General features: G+C 37.5%; 1 protein-coding gene across 1 annotated transcript in view; it reads left to right on the plus strand.

Annotated features, from left to right (window-relative positions):
• The window catches only part of MED12L (mediator complex subunit 12L), a 340,943-nt gene that overhangs the window by 304,915 nt on the left and 13,185 nt on the right, over window positions 1-22,843 (plus strand). Inside the window, exons 42-46 of the mRNA XM_086674526.1 lie at window positions 3,778-3,828; window positions 9,846-9,935; window positions 11,598-11,827; window positions 14,073-14,229; window positions 17,321-17,407. Coding sequence (XP_086530652.1) covers window positions 3,778-3,828; window positions 9,846-9,935; window positions 11,598-11,827; window positions 14,073-14,229; window positions 17,321-17,407 — 615 coding nt within the window. The remainder of the gene's footprint in view (window positions 1-3,777; window positions 3,829-9,845; window positions 9,936-11,597; window positions 11,828-14,072; window positions 14,230-17,320; window positions 17,408-22,843) is intronic.

Below are 22,843 nucleotides of genomic sequence, written 5' to 3' on the forward strand. Positions count from 1 at the left end.
CAGCCCTTTACAACAGTGGCCGGCTCATAGTAAGTGCTCAAAAAATGTTAGCTGTCATACTTGTTGTTGCTGTTTTGTTAGTATCATTTTATGGATGTATTATTTCAAAGGACATCTCTATCACATAAAAATCTTTATTTTCCTAAAAACAGATGAAAAGAGAATTAAGAGCACATCCAGTGCTTTACTTGTATCATCATATTAATTGTCCCTAATAAGACTGGTGCTCAGTGGCTGCCCATGGAAGAGGCCAGTAAGAAGGAATGTTGTTTACTTTTCCACATAGCCATTTTGGTTTCTTAAAGTGGTATATTTTTACTGTCTAATTTTGTAATACAAACTTTCGAGGGGATAATTCCAACTGTAGTGTTAAAAATATCGCTGTTATATTTTCTACATATCCTATGGGAAGCATCACAAAATCTAAAATATTGGTGAAAATAATGCAAAATGCTGCTTAAATTGTTTTCCAGTCTCTTTTTTAGAGCCAATATTTTTCTTCTGACAGGAGGAACTTGCTTTCCTCACCCCCACTGTATCAATATTCTAGGGAAGGGTCTTTTGGAGGGCATCCTTAAGTTTTGGTCCATGGAAAGGACTTAATTGTTTGCCTTGATTTGTGGTATAGCTTTATCCTAATTTCCCCATTTTAGTGCACAAAACCCCTTTGTTGTTCTTTGTAATACTCAACACCAGCCAACTTATCTTAAGGAAGACAATACATGTAGCTTTCTTGATTAACTGTCTTTATTTAAAGAAAGACAATATATGTAGTTTAAATTGGCTGAGACAAATTTGGAAGAAGGCAATTGGTGATAGGCTACAGATAATCATATGGATATTGATGACATTGAAGAGGAAGATTTCTGACAGAGGACAGAAATGGTGTGCCCAGTTAGAGCTAGTGGTTACTTTAAGAACATTACATTATTAACCACAGGGCAGGTGCCATCAATGTGTATCTAAGTGAAGGAATTAGATCACTTACTAAAAGAACAATGACTGAGTCAGAGCCTCCCAGAGCAGTGAGCTCCCTGGCAAAAGTGAATTTGTAACACCCTGAAAACTTGCCTCTTGGATTGATGAAACCCATTTAAGTTGAATGACCACCCTTTATATGGTAATTGATCTCCTACCCTAGGGATGTGGCATCACCTTGGAATTTCTGAGTCCTTCCTTTATTCTCTCCCTCCCTCCCTCTCTAGTGGTATATTTCAAACATACAAGAATAGAAAATAGAACAAACACTAATGGATTTACTACCTAGCTTTACTGAATAATCCTGAAAAATTCCGCTCATATTTGCTCTAGATCATCTAAGAAAATAAAAATAAAACAGTGTGTGTACCCTGGTTTCCCTTTTTTCCTATAAAGAGGTAATCACTCTCGTAAATTTAGTGCTTTTCTTTCTCATCAGTGTTTTTATGTTTCTGTATATTTTTGCAACCATCAACATAAACATATATTACTTTCGGAATTGAAACTTAGTATGATGGTTTCACACATATATTATTGTATTGTTTTAAAACTTTTTATTTCGACCAGTTTTGAATATCTGCTTGTCACATGTAGTTTTATTCATTTGTCTTGGTTGATGCTAGTCCATTATGGATATTGATCTAATGTTTGTCCATTCTCCTGTTGATGATCATTTATTTTCAATTTTTTTCTTACTGCTAATTCTATATTACTATTATGTTACATTAAAAAAAATTTTTTTTTCATCTTTATTTTTGAGAGAGCGGAGACAGAGCGAGAGCGGGGGAGGGGCAGAGAGAGAGGGAGACACAGAATCTGAAGCAGGTTCCAGGCTCAGAGCTGTCACCACAGAGCCTGATGCAGGGCTCCAACTCACGGACCCTGAGATCATGCCCTGAGACGAAGCCGGACGCTTAACCGCAGAGCCACCCAGGCACCCCTATTATGTTACATATTTTACGTTTCTTCTGCACATACGGAGAGAGCTAGGGTATGTGCTTCCAAGTGGAAATGCTGGTTCGATTTCCAATGTGGTGATGATTCTCCTCAGTTATAAATGAGTTTTCTCCTTTCTTCATATCTTCCCCCAACCCTTGATGTTGTCAGATTGTAACTTTCTCATTCAGAGCAGGTGAAACAGTACCACATTATGACATTTAAATTTGTATATCCCAATTATCTGTGAATTTAGGCATCTTTTTTTTTTTTTTAACTCTATTAACTAGTCAAGGTTTCCCTTCTGTAATTTTCCTGATAATATAAGCGCATTTCACAATACTTTTATTCTTATTTGCTAAAGGTAGGCAGAATAGCCTTATTGAAACAATCGTTAGTTGTAGTAATTACCTTTAATGCATTCTCCTAGAGTGGATAATTTAAACACATCTCAATGGCAAAAATGAACTTCAGAGTAAACCCCTGAACTAGTAAATATGTCCTGAGCCCTATTATTTTGTTCCTTGGATGGAAAACGACCACATCCAGGGAAGTGGGTGCTTTGGTTATTAATATCTGGCATTTCTCCGTTTTTTTTGAATGATGAGGAAGATGTGCATTTTATTTGCTGAAATTATGATTGGGTCCCTATAGTTTAGAAAATAGTGTACACAGCTTGATTATTAGGAGAGAGGAGACAAGATTAGGGGGTGATGAGAGTGGACGATTAATAGAATGGTCGTCGGATCCAAATACAAATGTACAGATGCCATGAATTATATACCTACGCCTAAAATAGTGAGAAGAGATACTTCCTTGGGGAATTTTTCCTATAGTTTTTAGTCCTTAGTATAATAAAATACTTTTTCCTATTAGGGTTGGTAATCCTTTGCCTTATCTCTAAAACTCAGCGGGCAGAAAATGTTTAACATCTTAGACAAATGTCACTTGTACTCCGTTTATAAAAGTGGCTAAACAAGTGAATTATTTTCCTGAGAAATAGGAATTTTCCCCAATGTTTTTGGGGAAACAAATCAGATGTTTTTCTTTTTTTTTTTTTAATTTTTTTTCAACGTTTATTTATTTTTGGGACAGAGAGAGACAGAGCATGAACGGGGGAGGGGCAGAGAGAGAGGGAGACACAGAATCGGAAACAGGCTCCAGGCTCTGAGCCATCAGCCCAGAGCCCGACGCGGGGCTCGAACTCACGGACCGCCAGATCGTGACCTGGCTGAAGTCGGACGCTTTAACCGACTGCGCCACCCAGGCGCCCCAATCAGATGTTTTTCTAAACCAGGTTCCCTCTTCCTTTGTAAACACTGGTGGCCCTGTAAATATTTGTTGTCTGATTTGGTTGATTGAATGAGTGATTGACATAATGCCCAGTTTTCATTTGTGCTTCCTGAGGATGGAGCTAATTTCATCCTCCACCAATGTATGACCCCACTGACTTGTTCACTTAATGTTTTTTGCGTTTAATGTGCCCCACATGTTCTGAGCTTTCCCACTGACTGTAGGCTAGGAAGGACTCTGGCACCCCTTTTGCTCCCAGTGGAGTTCCAACATCCCTTAGTTACCGTAAGTGTCTGTCTGATAGCTCCTCTGCTTCTTTTATGTCTGCATTTAACCTCTGGGTTGTGCTCTTCCATTATATGAATATTACCATTTATGTCCAGTCTATAGTACAGTGTTTGGTGTATGAATTAATAAAGCCTCTGCAGGGCCTGGGTTTTTAAGTCTTGACTCCCTGAAACATTGTTTTAAAATGAACTGTTACATATGTATTGTGGCTACATACATCACTAGGCTAAAAAAAATCTTATCTGTATTGTCTGCCGTTTTCTTGCTGTCCCCTTTCTGTAGGACTTCTGTAACTCTGCTGTCTCCCTTCTGGAAGACTTTGACAACATAATGGTAACACCCCCGCTGTCATTCCTTTTTCTTTTTCTTTCTTTTTTTTTTTTTTTTAAGTAAACTTTTGTAGCATTACTCTTTGAACATCAAAGTGAGAAGTGGGTTATTCCTCTATAGTTGGTAAAAATTACAGTCTTCATTTCACTGTTATTCACTTGGTTTATGTTTGAGACTGTAACACAGAATCATGAATGCATCGGCCCTGTTTGATTTAATGGGATTTATTTCTGAAAGTTTTCTCCTTTGATTGCCTCATGATTTTCATCATTTATGTGTACGGTTTAGACACCAATGGACATTCATGACCTGGGCTTGGGAACATAGACCAGTTCGTGCACCTTCATCTCAGTTACAGTTTTGAACGCATCTTTTCCTGAGCTCTTGCTTCCCTTTGTGGTAATTCACATCATTAGCAGAGGAACGCATGGCATGCTGATTCATAGGCCAGTGCAAGATAATGAAAACTGTGGTTATGAAACATACCCTTCTCATCACATCCCACCCACTGGCTATTCTGAAATTCTCAACAGAACGCATCATCTCTATTTTCTTTCCGGTGCGGAGAAGGTGTTTTTTCGAGCACAGGTCTTGTGCATGCATGTCATAAGACATTCACCTCTGCTGCTTTGCCTGGGCTAGCTAAGAATGCATGTTTTGCATTAAATTACTTATAGGTTTCTGTATCAGGTAGCCAACCCACAACATAAACCCAAGAAGCATTAGAATAAAAAAGAGCACACATCTCAGATGTGAATGTAAGTCAACTTGTTTCACTGCCAATTTTAATGGGTAACATTTTCTATACGTTGGTGAAAATGTCTGTAATGCATATTCAAACTCTGAAAATATTTAGGTTATTAAATACTTGTTATATAGGCAATTTCTTTCATAGCTATTCAGCAAAGTTTGGAGATTTCTGAAAAGAATCAGTTTTTCTGTCAATTTTTCTTGACGCTTTGTGGTATACAGAGAACAGGTGAGGTTTTTATTGAAAAAACTTGAATTAAACTTTATCAAATTAAAAATATTTTGGAGATAGCTTATGTTTGCTGTTGGGCATTTTGTTCAGATGATCATGTAATTTGGATAAAAGAAAATTTGCATCAATCATTGATTTTACTTTTTTTGACACCAAATGTTTGTCAAGTATTAAAGTCAACAGGTTCTATGCTTTCATTCAAAATAATGGAAATGTGTATATATATCTATGCTGTCCTTTTCACCATTCTTATTTTCCTTTAACATTCTCCAGGGTTAAGAATGTCATGAATGTATATACTAAACCAATCATATATTCATCATTTATGGGCATATTAATAGAATATATTGTAAAAGTTCATTATTGTGTGAGGTGTTTATTTTAGAATGATTCAGTTTGTTCCAGCCATTAATGTTACTGTTAGTTGATTCCCAACCAACTTTAATTTTATATGAAAGCGTTATAAAAGAATCAAGCATAACTGGTCAACTGGACCTCTTGTAATTATAGAATTTTCTCTGTGTCTATTGTCTGTAATCAAAATACACCAGTGTGATGTTATGACCATAATTTCTGGTTCACACCATGTGTTGTTTTAGCCTTGGGCACCATTACTCAGTATCTTCCAAACTAGTACTAACAAATAAAACCCTTTTTGCTAGGTGACTCACAAAACATTACCCACTGACTTATTATCCTTCAATCAGCATTATCAGAAAGTCACAAAATCTGGCTGTGGTTTTTCAGGTACAACTTGTCTCTCTGAGACACTGAAACACCCTTGAAAAGTTACTAAGTAGGGATTTCAAATCATTGCTAGTGAACTGAGTGAATAGAAAAATCCCTGCTCCTGAGATGCTGCTGATTGTAATGCTTACTGTCTGCCTATTGTAGGATTAACCAACTCTTTCCGAAAGAGGTCTTCACATTTGTTCAGTTGACTAAGGGGGAGTAATTGCTAAATGAAGAGAACAAGACCCAGAAGAATGAAAATGATGATTTACCAAGAACTTTAAAGTTACTGGATGCATTTATTTCAAGTTATGCAAATCATTTCAAATTATGTGAAAGGACTTTGAGTCAACACCTCTTTGAGTTCAGATAGTTCTCTTGTCTAGTTACAAATAAAGCAGGAAGAGAGAGTTGTTCTTATAAAGGCCAGGAAAATTAGTTACTATTGAATAGCACAGCTTTTTAAGAAGCTTTTAGAAAGTGGGTTTTTTTTTTTGTAAAATGCGTTGGATTTACGTTTCTTCTGTAGAAGCAAGCGTGAAGCAAAATGCATAGAAATGAACTTGAGAGACCACACGTAGGAATTTTTCTCAGAGAGCAATGTACCGTTGAGTGTATGTGATTATCAGAACTTCCCAGTTAATTGTGGTTTATTCCTTTAGCACATGTAAGTTGGGTATCTGAGCCATGGGGGCTTGAACAGGGGCACAAACATGTCTTATTTTCTTTTCCAGTAATGTGCTCAAAGGCAAATGGCAGCTGGCTAGGCACAAATATTCGGTCAAAAACCAGCCTCTTGAATTATCCTTTGCAAAAATATGAAGTTAATGTTACCTTTGATTGTTTAAGTTAGACAGAATAAATCAAGAGGGAGAAATGGAGCTAGTTTTCAGATATTGATGCAGGTAACAAGAAGTAATCATTAGAATGATAGATGCTAATAATTAAAACTGAATTTTCGAAATAAAAGATTGTGCTAAAAAATATGGGGCAATTGGAAAGCACTTGGTAAACTAATATATGCTGAAATATAAATCCCAGTTTACTTCTAGAACTCTTGGTTAACAGATAAACTAAATTGAGTCTTAGATTTTCTCAATAGTATTTATTGAGCTGTTACTATATGCCAGACACCATGCTAAAAACTGCTTAAAAATAAATCTTAGAAAGTTTTCAGAAAATAACAGATAAATGGATTACGTGTAACTAAGGTGACCATATTTCCTGATTTGCCAAGCATGGTTCCACTCTGTACCCCTTGTCCTGGCCTGTCCTTGTTTGGATGATACAATGCATAGTCTGTTCTTGATTTGATGCAGCAAAACTACCCTGCCAACTTTAAGAAACTTACTAAATCTTCGTCTTTAGTATCCTTGCTTATTCCCACATTATGGCCCTTGGTTAGCATTTGTAAAGTCTTTCAAATTACTGAAGAGCTTTCCTTATTCATTCTTTATTCAACACATTCAACTATTTCTACAAATTGACAGAATGTTTGACATAATGTTTCTAGCATTATTCTCAGGAAAAACAAAAATAGGGCATTTTAGTTTGGTGGGAGAGAATGGGATATTTTTCATTCAAGGAAACATGATGATACAGCTATGCACAGAGCACGTGGGGACTGGTGGCCAACTCAGAGTGTTTGATTTTCCCAGGAATGATATTGTGTATCTCAATTATTACCTACTGTACTTAAGTCGGGGAAAAATTGGAGGTAGGAGGTATACAGTATGTCCATAAATAAATAGTTTCCCTTTAGGCAAAAAATGATTAACAAAGAATGCATGAATTTTACAGTGTAAAACCTGTCTCTGAAATTTCTTATCCCTTTCTCTTTGCTTCTTCAAAAGTTAGTGGTTTTCCTTGAATGTTAATTTTGTGATTTTTCTTTTTATGTAGAATAGTTTTAAATTCATATTTCTTTAATGTCCATGATTGCAACTGTAACTTGTCAATAAAAGTGTTGCACGGTAACTCAGATATTTACCTTATTAGTATTCTGGGTTTCTCCACATGTAAGTCATAGTTCATTTCATAGGGTTCTTCACTAAGCAAAGGAAGAGTGAAGAATTTGAAAATATCTTTATGCATCTGCATGTAGCTGTCATATACAGATCACATCTTGTTTCCTTTTAAACCAAAGCAGGATGTGGGAATTGTAGACCACTTGTGGATATCATGACTTTAACTCAAATATATAAGTAACTTATTTTTCCCCCTTCTGTAGAAATGATAATATGAAAATATTTGTCCCCCACAAAGAAGCAAAATCGTATCTTGCAGGGACCTTGTACTACAGTGTCCGGGAGCACTGAATTAAGGAGTAGCATTTAAGGAAGTGGTTGATTTAATGACTTCTAGGCATAGTGTTTGAAAAATCAAAAACCTTTCAAATAGTCTGGGAGGGGAATAGTGGTAGGGCCTGGATGGTCACACTGCCATGGAATGACTTTTCATAGAGGGAGTTTGGGATATTTTCCTTAGATTCAAGTGCATATAGAGTAAATATAGACACAGTTGCACTTAGATTAACCAGCTAAAGCCTGAGGATATCTTCATGGTACCCTATTCTGGAAATGTAGATTCTTGTTGAAGCTATTATACGCACTCTCAGAAATTTTGTATTTGGTCCATATATGGGTGGATAGTCACCTTAGGAAAGGCTGAAGTTTCATAAATGCCCTCAAGTGATTTTATATGAGGAACCGAGAAAGGATTTTACTATATAATATATGCATTTCGTTTCAGCATTTCAGTAAGAAGTCTTTATAGATATCTTGGGGGTTTTTTTTTGTTGTTGGAGTGAGTTTTAAAGGCTATATATCCGTAAAGAATAAGTACCAAGTGAGGATTTAAATATTTCCATTTTTAATATTGCATATGGAGACATTTTGTCCTAACAGAAAGAGCCCTGGACTTAGGGATCAGACTCACCTGCGTTCAGATAATAGCTCTGCCAGGTCTAGCTCAATGAGCTTGCTAAGCTGCTTAAGCTCGTTGAGCCTGGCTTCTTCTATCTGAAGAATGTAAGTGAGGACGATACTCTCTTCCCTGCAGATTTATTGTGAGAAAATGGGGGTGAGAACAAGAAGTCCAGTCTCTGGAATAGAATAGATGTCCAATAATTGTTGGTGTTCACCCTCTAAAGCTAAATGCTTGTCACTTTCTGCCTGCTAGAAAAATCTACACTACTTTCCAAGCACATTAAATGGTTTTATATAACTATAATTTAACACTTTTGAAAAATGCGGACATCTATAAGACAAGAGTAAAATATTTTGGAATAAACCCCATTCTGTGTAATTAGTAAGTGCTGTAAAAATCTAGGGATGGTTGGAAACTAGACCTCTTTCCATGATGATTACTGCAAGCTTCCATGAAATAGCTTCTGACACCATAACATAAAACACATACAGTGGCTCTTAGATTTATTTTTCAAAGGGCAAAACATGTATTAAATTAAGACTGGTGAGCAGATGTTAATTGGTTTTATTTTATTATTGTCAGAGTTACATTTGCAGTTAATGTATTGTGAATTTTTATTGATAGTTATTCTAATTGATGATTAGTCATAGGAGATGCAAATTCATCTCTTGACCACATGGTTAAATAGACAATTGGTAGGTCACCGTGAAGAACCTTCATTAAAAAGCAATGAAATTTGTACCTCGTATTCTCTTTTTTTTTTTTTTTTAATTTTTTTTTTCAACGTTTTTTATTTATTTTTGGGACAGAGAGAGACAGAGCATGAACGGGGGAGGGGCAGAGAGAGGGAGACACAGAATCGGAAACAGGCTCCAGGCTCCGAGCCATCAGCCCAGGGCCTGACGCGGGGCTCGAACTCACAGACCGCGAGTTCGTGACCTGGCTGAAGTCGGACGCTTAACCGACTGCGCCACCCAGGCGCCCCTCGTATTCTCTTTTTTTATGGGCACAGAATGGTACAACTCCGTGCTTTCAGATTTCACACAGCCTCATGCCTTTCACTCGAAAGTGGCATTTGTATCCTGGGGTGTACAGCAGAGCTGTTTCAGAGCCTCTCTGATAAGTAGACCGTTGGTTATTTTGGCTTGTATTTAATGTATGTATTATTGTTGGGACATCTATAGTTTTTGGCAGAAATGATAAGTTTAATAGTCTCTACACACATAGAAAAAGTTCTATTTAATGCTGTTTGGAAAACTCCAAATTCTGTAGTCATCTAATAAGATTTGGTGTCATGGGTTATTGGGGTTCTTAGCCAGGAGTGCAAATCAAGTTCTTGCTGTTATGATCAAGAGTTTGCTTTGGCTTTGTTTTCCAGGGCCCGCCAGGGGACCAGGCTGCTCTCTTTGCTGCACAAGCACGGCCCTCCCCTCAGCTCCCCCAGTATCCAGGGCTGCAGCAAGCACAGGTACCCACATTTGCCTTGTAGATGCTGCTGGGATTTTTAATGTTGTTTATTTGAAGTGGGAAACCAAGTGGATAGGATATCCGCTCCCTTACGGGGTTTAGAAGGTAGTACTTCTGCTTATAGATTGGAGTTGACATCTTAAAAAAATGCATCACCAGTGATGAACAAACCTTCGGACTGAATGAAGAGCATAAAACATTTTAAAGAGTTCTTGATTTAAAAATCTAATCATTCCATTAACGATGATGGTAGGTGTTGAAATGCTTAACAGTCCCAGAGTACTTATTTTACTTTATAATAAATACTGATGTAATTCATGATTGAATTTATCCTATTGAAAGATAGGTTTGCAGAGAATCATGGTAGAGTGAGAAGGTAATTGGCCTTGGAATTAGACCTTGGCACAATTCCTGACACCTTTCTAGCTATGTAACATTGTGCGTGTTATTCTGTCTTGGTTTCCTTCTTTGTCAAATAGAGATGAGCATTGTGAGAATTTAAGAACCTGTGGAACCAGCACAGCACCAGATCCATGGTAGCCACTCAACAAATGATGGACTTGCCTTAATATAATGCAACTCTTGAGCTATTTTTTTTCTAGTAATTTTGTTGTTTCTGCTTCTGTATACTTTTACTTTGTCCCTTTCATAATTAGGAGCCCAGGGATGTTGGCAAGACAGCTCGTGGGGCTAACATGTCACACTATGCCCACAGATGAAAGGCAATCTGAGATTGGCTCTCAGACGTGCCGAGCCCCACAGCCAGATCCTTGCATCCTGTCAGCTGGAAGTTGATTAGTCATTACTGTGTCTTCCGAGTCAGAGCCGTGAACTAGAATGTGGTTCTTTGAGGATTGAAGAGCAGGTTTCTTCTTAAATCAGCATTCCATTCTATAAATTGTAGTCACCCAGCAGAACCTTATTACATTTTTTATTTACATTAGGTGTTAAGATATAAACACTCATATAGTAATATTGAATAGAAAAATTAAATATTCAGAGTATTGGTAGAATGCTGAAAAAAGGGTGTAGCCCATCCAGGTCTAGAGGATATCGAATATTCCCCAGTTATACCTTACTCTCTGGTTAAGGTATTGGTTGGTCTGGGTTTTTTTGGGTTTTGTTTGTTTATTTGTTTTGGTAACTGGTTAGTCACTACAGGCAAATTCATCAGCTCCAAGGAGGTATAGTTCCGTATCAGGAAAGCGTACTCTATAATTTTAATGTACATTGGACATGGATAGCTTTTCTTTCTAATTTTGGAAATGAAATTAATTATGCTTGGGATCTGTTGAACATTGATGTCATCTGTGTACTTCAGGTTTGGATGCTTACCTGATAATTTCTATAAAGAAATGTATCCTTCTTTCCCTCAAAACAAGCAACTGATTCTAAAACTGATCTCTTAACCCAAATGAGGATTCATTTTTATTTTTAATTGAAATTTCTGGTGAATCATTATCCACCTAGTTCATTCTATAGCTTTCTTGCTAGCCTCTTGCTTCCAGAGTAGTCTTCCTCATATGTTGAGTTATAAGAGCTTTAGAGAACAGTGGCTTTCAGGGAGCTCCTTCTGGGGTTGTTTTTGCCCCCTATGACTCAGTGATAGCAAAGGTGGTGCTTACTGAAACATTAATTTAACTCCTTGTGCCCATACCTCCAGACCATGCCCCAGGGCTATACGATGTATGGAACGCAGATGCCTTTGCAGCCGACCCCTCAGCAGCAGGCTGGTGGCGTGGTCCTGTCTCCTAGCTATAACTCCAGGACCTATCCGGCCACACATTCCAACCCGGCGCTAATGGAAAGACTCAGACAGATGCAGCAGCAGCCCAGTGGCTATGTTCAGCAGCAGGCGTCACCGTACCTGCAGCCCTTGACCAGCTCTCAGAGGTGATACATGTAGAAATAATGATTTCAATAGTAGACACTCAAATTCTTGTCTTTGTTATGCATTGTCTAGGGCATGGCGCTTTATAATTGTTTTTATGAGCTTGCATATTTGCATATAATTTGCATTGTGTCATCTCATTTTTAGTAGCATCCAGACAGAGGATCAAAATCAGCAGTGCCCCATCTTTTTTATTTCATTCAAGGCCTCTGAGGTTTAACTCACATCTGCCATAGTATGGATGTAATAGTTTAGATAATGCTAATATGTTAGCTCCATTGTTTCTGTTCTTTTAAACAGATGTTTGGCTAACAATATCTTACTATGAAAAATTGGTGATGATTGTTAGCATTGCCTGACTAGGATACTTTGGAGCTGTAAAGTCTGTGATTGGAATACTCGTTGTGCATGGTGCCCGTAAGAGTTTTGTTATCTTGTCATCCCCTTTTCTGCTGCAGGTATGGTTGGCAAAACAGGATGGTGAAAGACTCTTTCTCCATTCTTGCTGTACTTGGATCCCATAGACATCATGCATGGTAGCCACCAGCCATGCATGGCTATTTAAGTTTAGACTAATCAAAGTTAAATGAAAAGTTTAATTTCTCCATCACACCTGTTACATTTGAAGTGTTCAGTGGCCACATGCCGCCAAGCAGAGCCAACTCTGAAAGTGTGTGACCTGTGCAGTCACATGGTGTGCTGTGCTATAGAAGGCCCCCAGGCTTAATTGAATGCTCTCCTGTCACGTTCTTGAAAATCCTACTTGTTTTTGATCAAGGAACCTTGTGTTTCTGTTTCACACTGAAACCCAGAAATTATGTAGCTGGTCCTGGAGGCCAGTCGCTATCTTATTGGACAGCACAGATATAGAGCATTTCAGGCAGTGTGGAAAGTTCTGTCGGATAGCGTTCATCTCAAAGAATTTTCATGCAAAATTCTGCACTAATACTAGACAGCCGCTTAGCTTCCATGTTTGAAAATCAGTGGCTGCACATCAATACCAAGTAGTTAGTGCTTAGAACGTTGGCATGGTTGATGGTGGCACATTTGGGCAAATAAATAAATTTGGAAAAACATTCATTGTATTTATTATTTTTCTAGTAAGGGGCAGCGAAGTGTATTGCCTATGAACTTGAACTTCAGAGTGCAGCATTCTGGGTTTAAATCCCACCTGTGCTATTTACTGTCTGAATAACTTTGGGAAATCACTTCTTTAGCTCTCCATTTTCTCATTTTTAAAATGAGGATAATGAAATGGAAATTCTTCCACTGAGGTATCACCTCTCACCAGTGAGAATGACTAGTATGAAAAAGACAAGAAATGACAAGTGTTGGCATGGATGTGGAGGAAAAGGGAAGTCTTGTGCCCTGTTGGTGGGAATGTGAATTGGTGCAGCTGCTATGGAAAACCGTATGAAGGTTCCTCAAAAAAAGAAAAAAAAGAAAAGAAAAAGAAAAACCATATGATGCAGTAATTTCATTTCTGGGTATCCAAAGAAAACAGAAATATTAATTCAAAAAGATGTATGTACCCCTATGTTTATTGCAGCATCATTTCACAATAGCTAAGCTATGGAAAAATCTAAGTGTCCATTAGTAGATGAATGGACAAAGAAAATGTGTGTATACAGAATGGAATATTACTCAGCCATAAAAAAGAATAAATTCTTGCCATTTGTGACAACAGGGTAGATCTAGAAAGTATAATGCTAATTGAAGTCAGAGAAAGACAAATACCATAAGATTTCACTTATATGTGGAATCTAAAAAACAAAACAATGAAGAAACAAACAAAATAGAAACAGACTAATAAATACAGAGAACAAATCAGTAGTTGCCAGAGGGAAAAGGCCAGAGGGATGGGCAAAATAAATGAAGGGTATTAAGAGGTACAGATTTCTAGTTATACGTTACAGGGACAAAAAGTACAGCATAGGGAATATAGTCAATAATGTGGTAATAACTTTGGTGACAGATGGTAGCTATACTTATTCTGGTGAGCATTTCATAATGTATGGAATTGTTGAATATGTGGTACTAATATAAACGTCAACTATCTTTCAGTTAAAAGTTTTAAATAAAATGGGGATAATAAAACTGACCTCAAAGGGCTGCTGTGGGGAGTAAATGAAATAATACATTTCAGACTCTCACCACTGTGACTTCTCCAGAGTAAATGCTCAATTAATGTTACTTATTGAAGCATTTGCCTGGGTGTGAGACCAAGTTGTGTTATTTTTTTACCAGACTAAATCATCAGTCGCTTCAGCAGAGCCCTCTGGTAGGTGGAGGAATCGATGCAGTGCTCACTCCCACGCATCCAAGCCTCCCCTCGGTGCCCCTGCCTCAGGACCCAATGAGAACCAGACAGCCGCAGGTTCGACAGCAGCAGAGACTCCTCCAGGTTTGCGGCTGGGAATGGGGGCAATGCGTGAGGGGCCCTCGGCCGTCTTAAGAAATAAGAGGCCCCGAGACTTGAATCGCCAAGTTCCAAAGAGCCCCGTGTAGTTGACACTAGGAGCTAAACCGGGGTGATGTAGTTCCGACTCGGCAAGGATCTTCCTGTGTCCGTGCCTTTACCAGGTTATGGGCAGGAGGGTGCATTTTGCGGAATGTCATTCCCCTTTCACAAAGGTTCACGAGAGGGTGACTGGCTGCCTTTATCCTAAAAGTGTGTGTCAGCTTCCCCACTCACTGTTTAACTACGGACTATGCAGATTGAAGGCAAATTTTCTTTTATGTGCTTGGGGGGGAAAAAGAAAACAAGTAAAATTGAGTGGTCCATAGCTTTTTCATCAGATTCCTAGAAGGGGGTCTTTAATCCAAAAAATTATCTCTGACACTTTTGGTCTGATGAAGCTGTGAAGTTGGAGTTACATAGCTAGGATATTTTAGAGGGATATTTCATTCTGTCTCTGGTCGAATCCAGAGAGCTATCCTTCATTTATTTGATGTAAATATTTAAGTACCTTAGATAAAGCGTTCCTCCCCTTGACACATTCTTGTTTCTAACTTACTCATCTAGGAACTATAGGCTATTTATGTTTACCTGTTCCATTTGTCTTCATTATTCACAAGTTTATCCTAAGTTTTTGGATTGGATATTATCTGATGAGTCTCTGCAGTGGACTCTTACCAGTAATTCACCTTGAGATGCAACTGACATTTTGTGTGTTATTAAGAAAGAAAAAACACCACCAAAGACAGGGAATCTAGTAGAACTGGGATACCCAAAGCTATACTCTTGGAATGAGTTCAATAAACTTGTGCAGAAAGGGACCGTAAAGTAATGCGCATGTCTCAACCTTGACACTGGTTGGAGGGAAAAAAACGTCTCCCCTGAGAATTTGAACCACAAGTTCAAGTGGGATTGAGGTCTGAATTCAGTGTGACCCAAAAAATTCTGGTTGACAGTACTCCCAGGTGATAGGCAGAAGTTTACACAAATCCTCCCGAAAAATGGGTTTTATAATTCTAAAATATCATTAGTTATACAATGCCATTAGTTGCATCCCAACTTTTACCCGTTCAAATGTGAAGAAAAAGTTGTATCACAAAATTGATAACAATTGGTAATTGGTTTAGGGAGAGTGTGGCCTACAAATGGCAGCCTCACTTACTGTACAGTTGTTGCCTCCAACATGGTTCCTTATAAGGGAAGCTTTCATTTGATAATATTATTATGAACAGTCATAGTGATATTTTCTTAAATAATTTTGTCTCAGGTTCTGAGGATATATTTTCAGAACTTTATAGGACTCATATTTATTTTTATATTTCCCTCGGCTTTAAATTTCTCACTTCCAAATCACTGAAGAAAGTTATTACATTATTTACTACTTCCTGTCTTACATTGCTTTTCAAGGCTGCAGATTTTCAAAGCCTTTCTTTACTAGTTAATATGTGCTTTTTTATCCCAATTAGCATAGTATGCCCTTCTGGTAATGTTTTCTTTACCACACATTCCCTGGAGATAAAAGGGATTTACTTTTGCATCAGGATTATACTTTGTTTGTGGTGACTGACTACCTCCGTAAAGGCACTAATTAATAATGATGAAGTTAAGTTGGTTTTTCTTGAAAGATTTCACAGTGGGCCAAATGGAGAATTGGCTTTATCTTATAATCAGCATAGTCCTGGTCCCACTTGCATTGTTCCAGTTGGGAGCAACCCTGCCCAGACCCCCTGGTAGGATTCCATATCAACCAATATTGGCACTTAGTGGGTAATACCATCTGGTAATAGCTATTTGTTACCTTGCCCTAAAGAAGACAAATAATTTGGAAGATAGTATGCACACCAAGTTGGAAATGCAGAGGATGAAAAGAAGTCCAGCAGTGTCATCATTAAGATGAATGCCCGGATGGAGGAAACTTTGAAAGTCACCAAGACAAACCACCTATTAATATTTTCCTCTCCTCTGTGTCCCACATAGTGGATGTCTAGTCTGTGTTTCTTCATGACTTGGAAGTGTTTTCCAAGAGCCATTTATTTAAGCCAACTTGGTCACTGAGAGAATTTGTCTTTATGCTAGTATCTTATGCCAGAACATCTCACATAAACATCTTGCTTTAATTTTTTTTTTTCTTGGGCTCCTGGGTGGCTCAGTCAGTTAAAAGCATCTGACTTTTGGGGTCAGGTCATGATCTTACAGTTCATAAGTTCCAGTTCCACATTGGGTGAGCTCTAGCCCCACTTCAGTGAGCATGAGCCCCGCTTTCTCTCTCTCCTTCCCTCCCTGCTCCTTGAAGGATTCTTTCTCTCCTTCTTTCTTTCTGCCCCTTGCTCACTTGAACCCTCTCTCTCAAAAAAAACTCTTTTCTTTTTTCTTTTTAAGTGTATTTATTTATTTTGAGAGTGAGTGCAGGGGAGGGGCATAGAGAGAGGGAGAGAGAGTCCCAATGCGAGGCTTCAACTTCTGAATTGTGAGATCATGACCGGAGCTGAAATCACTTAACCCACTGAGCCACCCAGGCCCTCCCCCACCAAAAAAATTTATAATCTTTAAGAATTACTCTTCTCTCCCCTCCTCTTCCTGTCTTCCTTTGTTTGAGAAGTCTACATTTTTCTTAAAACAAAAACAAAAACAAAACTACAAGAGTTTGTTCAGATGTCATAGGGACTAAAAAGGTAATTACTGAGTAGTCCTTGTCTAACCTGCTGGTATGAGATAGGATAAAGTATGTGCAAAGGCAGATGACCTGAAAGGCATCAAAACAGTAAGTATGCAGGATGTCCTTGGACAGCAGAGGGCAGTATATCTCTACCGAAGGAAGAGATCCTTGGGGTTGTATTGACCCAAGAAGGCTGCGGGGGAGAGCCAATTTAGGTCTTGACTTGGACAAATGAACAATGTTTGTTAAGACAAAGATGCAGGAGGAACGTGTGTATCATTTTTGTTGCAACAAGATAATTAGATAAAAGGTATATAGGGGGAGAGAAGAGATTGGAATATATTAACCCCTCTGTTTAAGTATAATCCTGTTTCGTTCCAGATGCAGCAGCCCCCCCAGCCCCAGCAGCCCCCGCAGCCCCAGAGTCAGACCCTTGGTCTCCAAGCGATGCAGCCCCAGCAGCCTTTGGTAAGGCCTAGTGTTGTGGAACCAAATATGTGGGGTTCTTCTTTAAAGGCAGGCTGCATTTTTCATGTCCCATAAAACTGTTAAGAATTGAAGTAGCCAGAATATACCCTAGAATTGTTCCCTAGAACTTTATCATTATAGTATGTTTGTTTTCCCAGAAAGGTATAAATAAATATTCTGGGTTCAGTAAGTCACGCCATTTTTCCTTTGTAAATTTTTTCAGACTTTTCCATGGGCTAAAATATTTATGTTGAGACAGCAGTTTTTTTTTTCTAAACAGTATTAAGATGATAATTTAGTACATCTATTACAAGGTTATCTTGAGTTTTTACTTTAATTTCAAAAAAGACTGAGTGTACCTTCTGAAATATTATCTTTACTGATATAAAGAAACTCTGATTTCAGCCAGGTATTTTCTATAAGATTTTCATGTAATTCATAATCTCATAATTCACTTCTTTAGCTTTGTCAAATTATGAAATGTTCAATGCATAGCATCAGTGTTTTCTGAACTTCCATAATTACAACACCCTTTACTTTCACAAATGCCATATCCCTGCTTTATTACGTAAGCATTTTTTTTTCTTTAAATTGCTTCTTTTTTTTCAGTTTACTTAGATAAGTATGTTGTAAAAAGAAGAATTTTTATCACTACCATCAATGGTCACATCACTTGCTACATATTGGAAATATCTGTAAAAGTAAATGCTTGTTCTGAAGGTAACTGAGTAACATGAGTTGTGCAAGTACAATCTGAAATAAGCTGGCTTAGTGAACCCTTGGAAATCCTGGTGTAGACTCTTTTCAGGACAGGGTTACAAAGAGATGGTTGCTTTCACAACTTTTGTGGTAGAGAAAGATCAGTAGAGCTACATGGTAAAGGACGGATAGTGTCCAAATAGAACTGATAAGGGAGCATTGGCAACTGGAAAAGGACATCTCAGATGCGTTTTACAAGCCTCAGCCTTGGCCAGTTTGATCCCCATTTTTAAGGAAATTCTTCTTTATCATGAATCAGTTTTGTTCATTTTTTAGCTCCATTTACTTATTTGTTTGTTTACTGTATAAGTGACATTTATTGCAATCCATCTTAAAAATCCTTTCTTAGGTAGAGGCAATATATATACATTCACAGCCTACATTCTTCATCATCAGAGTCGTATTAGCAGGGATCGGTTGACTGACTTACAAATGTTGTGGAAAGGACTCCTGGCATAGGATACTGCTACCTCACCCTAACCTCTAGCCCAAGAACAAGATAAAGTATTTTTAAGTAATTTCAAGCTAACAGAAGAATTAAAGGATAATACAAAGAATTACCATACATCCTCTTCCCAGATTCACTAATTATTAATATTTTGCCACATTTTCTTTATTCTTTCTATACACACACATGATCTGTACATATGAGTAAGTTGCAGGCTTGTGCTTCTTTACTCTGAATACTTCATTGTGGTCTTTTAGGAACAAGATATTCTCTTAAAAAACTTGGTGCAGTTAGTGAAATCAGGTAATTTAACATCAATACAATGCTACGATCTATACATCTTTTGCAAATTGTGCCATTTGCACCGATAATATTCTTTACTCCAGTTTTTTTGTTTGTTTGTTTTGTTTTTGTTTTTTTCCTGGTCTAGGGTCATACTTTCATGTCTTTTTACTTACCTTTAATCTGGATCGATTCTGCGGCCCCCTTTTGTCTTTGCAGTTTCTGTTTTGTTTCCATGACAGTGACATTTTGAGGCACATAGAATTTGTAGAGTGTAACTCAGGTTTTGATTTGTCTGATATTTCCTCATGATTAGATTCAGATCATGCACTTCTGGCAGGAGTATCACAGAGGTGGTGCTGTATCTTTCTCAGGTGTCACATTAGGATATACAGCACCGGCGCAATTACTTTAATCTTTGTGTTTAGGTGCTATGATAGATATCTCTACTACAAGGTAATTGATTTTTCTTCTGTAGTTAAAAATAATTTACGGGGATAGCTTGATACAGTCTCATTGTTCTTTTACTCACAGACCTTTATCCACTAATGTCAGCATTTGTTAAATTATCCTCACCTTGGTCAAATTTTACTGTGTTGGTCGAAAGTGGTGATTTGCTAATAACTCTTGTTTTTTCTGCATGTAGCTGTTTGTATTCTATTTAAGGAAGAGCTTTCCTTTCTTCCCTATATGTCTTTCTGTGTTTCTATAAGTTATGTTTTGTTTTGTTTTTTTAATGGTTATTTATTTATTTTGAGAGAGAGCACCCACGAGTGAGTTGGGGAGGGACGGAGAGAGAATCCCAAGAAGGCCCTGCACTGTCAGCCCAGATCTTGACATAGGGCTCAATCTCACAAATCACAAGATCATGACCAGAGCTGAAACCAAGAGTTGGACACTCCACTGACTGAGCCACCCAAATACCCCTCCCTAAGTTGTGTTTTAAATATGAAGCCTAGGGGCTCCTGGGTGGCTCAGTCTGTTAAGCGTCTGACTCTTGGTTTCAGCTCAGGTCATGATCTCGCAGTTCATGAGTTTGAGCCCTGCATCGGGCTCTGCACTGACAGCGTGGAGCCTGCTTGGGATTCTCTGTCTCCCTCTCTTCTTTTGTCCTTCCCCCATTCTCTATCTTTCTCAAAAAAAAAAAATAAATAAATAAACTTTATTAAATTGTTTAACTGTAAAGCCTAACATTTGATGCTTTGATTTTAAAATCTACAGCTACTGGGGAAAGTTTAACTTCTTGTCCCCCTTCACCCAGTATTCCACAGTTACATAGGGCATCCATTAGATTACATTTGCCACTATAAAAATTCACTTTCTACCAGGCATCTTACTATATCAGGCAGTAAAAAAGCTTAAAGTAGCCCCACTCTTTTGTTTCTAAATACAACAAAACATTCCAGTGATATTTTGACAGAACACGAAGAAATAAATGATAACATCTGCAAATTATATCCTGTTGAGCATTTGGGATATTTGATGTTGACTTGGCAAATTTTTAACCTTTCTTTCTTTCTCATTTAAAACAAAGACTTCTTGGGGCGCCTGGGTGGCGCAGTCGGTTAAGCCTCCGACTTCAGCCAGGTCACGATCTCGCGGTCCGTGGGTTCGAGCCCCGCGTCGGGCTCTGGGCTGATGGCTCAGAGCCTGGAGCCTGTTTCCGATTCTGTGTCTCCCTCTCTCTCTGCCCCTCCCCCGTTCATGCTGTGTCTCTCTCTGTCCCAAAAATAAAATAAATGTTGAAAAAAAAAAAAAAATTTAAAAAAAAAAAAAATAAAACAAAGACTTCTTATGCCATAATGCCCATGTGAACAACAGAGGCTTCTGTAAAGAACTGGGGAAGTTAACTCTAATAGAAATTTTCAGAGATTTCATGCAAATTCATAAGTGAACACTTAATTGACAATTATAAGGAACCCATTAATTTAAGAATTATAACTTCTTTGGCTAGCCATTGCTAATAAGAAACTGATTGCATAGTACCTAGTGTACCAGAGGAGCAAACATTAAGTGTAGAACTGCTTCAGTTACTTTTGAATATGTAACAGGAGGACAGTGTACCTTTTTACCTGCTTTTGACATTTAATTCCTATATGTAAATAAACATACATGACATAGTCACATATATGTGGCTCACAAATATAATAAATTTTTATTAAAATTAAGATTTTAATAAAATCTTATATTAAGTCTACATATTTAAATGTATTAATATTTAAACTCTGTACTTTTTCCACATATTTAAAATCCATATATTGAATCACACAGATGCAAAACTGTCATCCTAAGACTGTTTTACTTGTCAGAAATGTTGACTTTAATTTGTGGTCACGTGTCCTTATAAAATAGTTCATAATTTTGAAAAACTTGAGTTGGATGGACACCTGCAATTAAGCAGATAACATCTTTATTACCCTTTCTTTTTGGCCTTTCATCCCCCTCTTATTAAACACTATTTTAGTTGGTTTATAATGTAGCATGTAGGAAATATGTAAAATTAAATGCATAAAATGTTTTTATTCTTAGAGAATTGTGTTATATAAACACAGATGGATATTGATATCAAGTGCCTGAAATGTAATGATTATTTTGGGTAGGGTAAAAAAAAAAAAAAATTTGATTCTATCACAAAGTTAAATTTATAGGGCTGGTTGGAAATTGTCTTTAAACTTCCTAATTATAATTTAAAGCAGAGGATCAGCTTTTACAGAGTTGAGAAGAGACTCTATCCCCATGTTCCAGTAGAAATAAAGCATATCTAATAAAAGGGAATTTAATATCTTTTCTACTCATCTAAAAGTCTCATAAATATTTAATATATTTATTATGTGTAAAGAATACATATCACATTTATTCAGTTTCAACCTCTAAGGAGACAGTATTGAAGTTTTTCATGTAGTGGATTATATTTCACTCACTAGCTGAAAATAAATATATCCTAAGGATTGAGCAGAGTAGTCAAAACGTGGCCCATGATATTTCCCCACTGTGTTCTAGTAAAGTAATTCCAGAGAAACAAAAAAACAGTCTTCATGGATAGTGTAATTCACAGCAAGCTTTTTCAGCCTTTTTCTTTCTTTCTTTCTTTCTTTCTTTTGACCTGAAGTCTTTTTTAAAAGTTCTCTTGGAAGCACAGGGTCTTATGTTTAGAGCACTGTATTCTAATCTAGACGGCAATTATTTGTACAAATGCAGAACTATTATATATGTCATAAGTCAGGATAGGCTAGGAAATTTTGAATACCACTTAGAGTGACAGATTTCAGGATTAGAAGTTTTAAAGGGATGTCAAAGAACTTAGAGTTTTACATTATTGTAATTAGTTCTTTTTTTCAGTGTACTTTCATTTGGCTTCCATATATATACTTTTAAGTTTGTTAACATAGTCTGCATGTTTGTAATTTTATATTGCTGTGAAGTCAGCTATATTCTTCTGCTATTATTTGCTTAACACCCCACTTAACTGCCGAACACTGATACTGTTTCCAATTTCAAAAATAATGCTGCTAGGGGTGTTTTGATATATATTTTTTTTTTCCTTTTTGGTTTTCTTATAATGAAGGAAAGTAGAAGCATAGGAAGAAAGTTACCTCTAATTATATATCTTCAGAACAGCAATAGCACAAAGCCTTAACAGTATTAAGAAAAAAAGTTGTATTTCTTAAAATTTTATATTGTTTCTTTGCTGGAGACTGAGCAGTAAGCTGGCTGTTGACGAGAAGCCAGCTCTGACTCATTCAGAGTTCTGATTCATGCAGTCACAGGGGAGAAGTGGTACCGGTAGCCCAGCCACCATCCTCTCAATGACTTGTCCTGCTATCTGGTGACATTCACGGGTCAGTTCAGCTAGTGCTTATTCGTTGTGGACAGAAGAGGCCGGCGCTGGGCCAGAGGTCATAAGCGCAGTAAGGAAGTACGTAGCATGCTCCCTGCCCCCAGACAGC

The sequence above is a fragment of the Puma concolor genome, chromosome C2, assembly GCF_028749965.1.
Source record: "Puma concolor isolate L17-30 chromosome C2, mPumCon1.1.hap2, whole genome shotgun sequence".
Classification (NCBI taxonomy): domain Eukaryota; kingdom Metazoa; phylum Chordata; class Mammalia; order Carnivora; family Felidae; genus Puma; species Puma concolor.